This window comes from Alosa sapidissima, chromosome 5 (genome assembly GCF_018492685.1).
Source record: "Alosa sapidissima isolate fAloSap1 chromosome 5, fAloSap1.pri, whole genome shotgun sequence".
Lineage (NCBI taxonomy): Eukaryota > Metazoa > Chordata > Actinopteri > Clupeiformes > Clupeidae > Alosa > Alosa sapidissima.
Window position 1 is genome coordinate 10,389,343 of NC_055961.1, and position 6,058 is coordinate 10,395,400.

A 6,058-nucleotide genomic window follows, 5' to 3' on the forward strand; every position below is an offset into this window, starting at 1 on the left:
GGTCAGTAGGAGCTCAGTTTCCTATTTCTTTCTTAGAGTGCTTGGCCAAACGTATAAGTGACATCAAGGAAGAAAAAAGGCCGCACTTTGCAGTGTGCCTTCCTCAGTGTGCTCAAGTGTGCTCAAGTGTGCTTGTGCTTGAGCACACTGAGGAACGCGCCTGTGCAATAAACATGTTTGTATGTAAAGTGCGGCCTTTATTTCTTACTTTATCCATATGTTATTCTATGTGTACTCTTCACATACGCTTCTAAAATAGAAGTGATGGTACAAATACGCTTTCCTCTACTTTTTACGGCCGTAATATATGCAAGTCTCTCAATAGGAGAATTCAGTAATTTTTGCATGCACTGTTAGAACTGTAGTGGGATTTTTTAATTTACAACAGTAACGCGTTACACCACTATGTTACAGATATTATTATTATATGTTATTGCCGTTACGAGTTACTTTGTAGCTTTGTACTTTTTAAAGCGTTTTACCCAACACTAGTGGTGAGTGTGTTGAGGTCTGTGTTACTCCAGAGCAGCCTGGCCTACGTTGTGAAGAGTGTGTTGTGTGTGTTGTGTGTGTGTGTGTTGTGCGTGCGTGTTGCGTGTGTGTGTGTGTGTGTTTGTGTGTGTGTTGTGTGTGTTGTGTGTGTGTATCTGTGTGTGTTCTCTGCAGACCGTTTGGTGGGCTGGACATGCAGTGGTACGAGGTCACTTCCCAGCTGAGCCCTCCCCAGCCTCGGCGCTTGGACCCCGGCTGGTGCGTCCATCCCATGGTCCTCCAGCCCTCGCGCCTCTCCCCGCTCACCCAGAGCCCCCTCTCCTCGCTGCAGGGTTCCCCCATCCGCCCGCGCCCCCGCCCGCGGCCCGGACACACCCCACCCTCCCTCCAATCAGAGGCCTCCGAGATCACCCTGCTCCCGCCCTCCACCGCCAGCTTCTCCAGGAAGTCGTCCCCATCGCCGTCCGCTTCGGCCTCAGCCTCGCCCGGGAGGAGGAGCCAGCGTGGCAGCCCCCGCCACCGAGCCCTGACCGGCCCCGAGAAGTCGCCTCCGTCCCCCCGCGATGCACGAAGTGAGGCCACAGGGCAGCGGAGAGTGGGGGACCCCCCAGGGTGGGTGCTAGATGCTTCTAGAACGAGACGCAGAGCAGAGGAGCTCTACATCAGGGGGTTACAACCGGAAGCCCCCTTGTGGTCCGTTTAGGCATTGCAGGTGATCCCAGGCCATGCATAAAACAATGTAGTTTCACTGTGAGAATCAGCATTTTTTGGACACAGCTCCAACTGTATTAATTATTTTAGTTTTTGAATAATCAAATGTATGCTAATATATGAAAAGTAGAAAAGCTAAGCGGACTCAGGATTAAAATAGTGTCCATCTGGTCTATCCTTAGCCTTGCTAATGTTGGAATGTGTCCCCAATGTCACATACGTAATAACATGCGTATGCATGACAGATTCACGATAGATTCACGATAGAGTCACATCTCAGGATGCTTCTTAAACAGAATGTGGCCCCTGGGAACAATGAGCTCCAGATGCTTCTAGAGAGAGTAGAAGAGTCGGAGGGCAACAAAGGTCATGACAGATGTAATGGATAGTGCTACACTGTAGAGGTTCTCAGCCCTAACCAGCTTAGGTTAGCTTAGGTTAGGGCTGGTTCAATTATATTTGGATAGGTGAGATTAAATTGGATTGGATTACATTAGATAAGATTAAGACCTTTTCACCCTAGTGTCTCTGTATCTCTCTGGTTGTGTAAAATCACAGATATGCAATAAGTACAGTACAAGCTCATAGAAGGTTTGTGTGTGTGTGTGTGTGTGTGTGTGTGTGTCTGTGTCTGTGTCTGTGTTTGTGTGTTTTCCCCTCTGATTCTCAGCTGTCTGGAAGGCAGTGTTATGACTGGCTCTACGTCGCCCTACTAGGTAAGGCTATGACTAAGACCTGCTATCACTATCAGTACAGACACTAAACATCACTCTCAGTACAGACACTAAACATCACTCTCAGTACAGACACTAAACGTCACTCTTAGTGCAGACACTAAACATCACTCTCAGTACAGACACTAAACATCACTAAACGTCACTCTCAGTACAGACACAAAACGTCACTCTCAGTACAGACACTAAACGTCACTCTCAGTACGGACACTAAACGTCACTCTCAGTGCAGACACAAAACGTCACTCTCAGTACAGACACTAAACGTCACTCTTAGTACGGACACTAAACGACACTCTCAGTACGGACACTAAACATCACTCTCAGTACGGAACCTAAACATCACTCTCAGTACAGACACTAAACATCACTATCAGTACAGACACTAAACATCACTCTCAGTACAGACACTAAACATCACTAAACGTCACTCTCAGTGCAGACACAAAACGTCACTCTCAGTACAGACACTAAACGTCACTCTCAGTACGGACACTAAACGTCACTCTTAGTACAGACACTAAACGACACTCTCAGTATGGACACTAAACATCACTCTCAGTACAGACACTAAACAACACTCTCAGTTCAGACACTAAACGACACTCTCAGTTCAGACACTAAATGACACTCTCAGTACAGACACTAAACATCACTCTCAGACACAAAACATCTCTTGTCCGTTTAGCACCATGGAAACAGGACATAAGCGCCGGCCCAGTTGGCCTCCATGGCTAGGAATAGATGAACTTAACAGACACTAAATATCAGTACCAGTACAGAAACTATCAGCATAAACCCTAAACATCACCGTCAGTATCACTGTCAGTACAGATACGAAACATCACTCTCAGTACAGATACGAAATATCACTGTCAGTACAGACACGAAACATCACTCTCAGTACAGACACTAAATATCACTGTCAGTACAGACACTCACCCCACCACTGTCAGTACAGATACTAAACATCACTGTCAGTACAGATACGAAACATCACTCTCAGTACAGATACTAAATATCACTGTCAGTACAGATACGAAACATCACTCTCAGTACAGATACTAAACATCACTGTCAGTACAGACACTCACCCCGCCACTGTCAGTAATTCCTCTCCAATCCCTTGTCTTTTTCTCCTGCCCTCCTGTTTGCTGTGTTGTGCTGTGTGGGCCCAGAGGAGGAGGGGTGTGTCTGGGAGGAGGGAGACCTGTCTGAGGGAAGCCATCTCCACACCGCCACCGTTCACCTCCACAGGAAGACCAGCTGACAGACAGGTGGGGTCACATCATCAAACAGGTAGCACATCAGGTCATATGATCACAGGACAGGTGGCACATCAGGTCACATGATCACACAGGTAGCACATCAGGTCACATGATCACAAAGGTAGCACATGATCACATGACAGGTGGCACATCAGGTCACATGATCACAGGACAGGTAGCACATCAGGTCACATGATCACACAAGTGGCACATCAGGTCACATGATCACACAGGTAGCACATCAGGTCACATGATCACATGAGAGGTGGCACATCAGGTCACTTGATCACATGACAGATGGCACATCAGGTTACATGATCATACAGGTAGCACATCAGGTCACATGGTCACACAGGTAGCACATCAGGTCACATGATCACAGGACAGGAAGCACATCAGGTCACATGATCACACGACAGGAAGCACAACAGGTCACATCATCACAGAAGAACCTGGCCTTTAAATCAGTTTTACTGAAGGAGTTGTAGTGTTAATTTTGTCACCTATTTTTAATTTAGTCTTAGTCTTAGTCTTGTGACGAAATGTCCTTTTTATCTTTGTCATATTTAGTCATTCAAATATCATTTTTGTTAGTCAAGTTTTAGTCGACTAAAAGTCTCGTCATTTTAGTCTAGTTTTAGTTTTTTTTCTTAGTCATGAAAAAAAAGGTCGTTGACGAACATATTTCCTCTCGTCTCGTCTGACGAAATTAACACTATGCTCAACTCCTAGGATGTCCAAGCGTGCCTGGTGCAACTACTGATGTCTGATGATGTCTGTCTGACCTGTCTATCTCACTCCACCCACTAAAGGGGATTTAGTTTCCCATGTTACTGTGGAATGCTTAGGACCCTGGTGTGTCACAACTCCTTAGTGTTAATTTCGTCAGACGAGACGAGAGGAAATATGTTCGTCAACGACCTTTTTTTTCATGACTAAGACGAGACGATGACGAGACGGCAGTAATATCCTGAAACACTGAATAAGACTATCTTAAGATGCATTATTGTTAACGAAAAAAGACGAGACTAAAATGTTTTGCATGAAATAAAAACTAAGATAAAATCTCTCTTCATTTTCGTCTACAAAATGAGAAGACAGAATATCTAGCTGTTACGTTTTCAAAATATTCCGAATGAGTTCATACGCAGCAGCTTTCCTGTAGGCTAGTCTACGTGCTGTTGCTGCAACCCTGTGGCTGCAACACGAAACTACATGGAACAAGAACACTGGAGATTTCTGCCAGGGTTAGCAAGCTAACTACCTAAGCTAATGCCACAATGCTACATACCCAGAAGTTGAAGCTTCTCTCATACAAATTAACATCCCCCAGAATGTCCATACGAAAATGTTCATCATGTAATGTCAACTATTTAACTAGTTAGACTGATGATGCAAAGTTTGCTAGCAAGTAAGCTAATATGGAAAGTTCGCTAACAAGTTAGCTATGGCTAAGATGGAGAGTCTGTTTGGGGAATGTGTTGTGTTTGGGTGCATATCGCCATCTAGCGTGGCGGAGTCAAACATTAATACTTTGGCCTACGACAGTGTTTCTCAAACTTTTTCAGTTTCAGGACCACTTAACTAACCCTAGCTAAAAAAAAAAAAAGATTAGACCTACTTCAACAGTACCCTATAATTAGTCTACACAATAGGCCTACTCACTGAACCACCTTGCTTATTGTCTTTGCACTTTGCTTATTGTGTGGATTCATACTGTATGATTTAAACTGGCATATCTTACATAGACAGTGTTGCAGAACTGTTTTTACATACAAGCTGGTTCAAAATTGCAAACAACTCATCTATATTATATTTTACCATGTCTGCTCGCGGACCACTTGGGATAGCTTGCGGACCACCAGTGATCCCCGGACCACACTTTGAGAAACACTGGTCTACGAATATGACAGTTGTCCAGTCAAATCTTTTACTGTCTATGGTCAAATCCCAGCCGAGCTATAATTGTAGCTCAACTTACCTGTGCATGTAAACATACTGACTGACAAAAAATCAGAATGAGTAATTATAACAGACGAGTAGCCCTGTGGACACACAATATTGTTGGAAAATTGAGATGTGTGAAACACTATTTGACTCAAATGGTAATCAGAAATAATTTGTTATAAAAAAAAAGACTAAAATGTGTTGACTAAAACTGACTAAGACTAAGATACCTTTAGTTTTCTTTTGACTAAAACTAGACTAAAATGACGAGACTTTTAGTCGACTAAAACTTGACTAACAAAAATGATATTTGAATGACTAAATATGACAAAGACTACAAAGGACATTTCGTCACAAGACTAAGACTAAGACTAAATTAAAAATAGGTGACAAAATTAACACTAGTTGAACATCAGTTCAATCACATACTTGTACACCTTACTCTGTATCCCGCCCCCTCACAGCTGTCTCCGCCTCTCAGACCGCCCCCTCTCCTGTGCTCAGGTAAGCGCCATCTCACCTGAGGAAGCAGACATCTACCTCCCGAGAAGGAAGACGAGAATCGCCAGATCACGCTGCTGACCCACCCAATACAACACCCCCCCCCATCCCCAAACACAACCCAGTACCACAACCAAACTCCAAGCTGGACTGCAAACCCCCCAAACACCACCCAACACTAACACAACCCCCCCCCCCCCCCCCCCCAAAAAAAAGAAAACCCAACCCAACATTAACACAACCACCCCCCCCACCCAAAAAAAAAAAAAAAAAAAAAACCCAACACTAACAAAATCAACCCCCCCCCCAACACAACCCAGCACAGCTGAACTGCAAACCCAACACTAACCCAGCACAGCTGAACTGCGCCTGTACAGTGCCGCTGTCATCGTTATGGGATTGGGC

At 44.6% G+C, this 6,058-nt stretch overlaps 1 protein-coding gene across 1 annotated transcript in view; it reads left to right on the top strand.

The window, feature by feature from the left end:
• The window catches only part of igsf9bb (immunoglobulin superfamily, member 9Bb), a 35,369-nt gene extending 29,566 nt beyond the window's left edge, over positions 1–5,803 (top strand). The window contains exons 21-24 of the mRNA XM_042091501.1: positions 667–1,204; positions 1,874–1,919; positions 3,116–3,214; positions 5,617–5,803. Coding sequence (XP_041947435.1) covers positions 667–1,195 — 529 coding nt within the window. The 3' untranslated portion in view covers positions 1,196–1,204; positions 1,874–1,919; positions 3,116–3,214; positions 5,617–5,803. The remainder of the gene's footprint in view (positions 1–666; positions 1,205–1,873; positions 1,920–3,115; positions 3,215–5,616) is intronic.
• Positions 5,804–6,058: the final 255 nt, after the last annotated feature.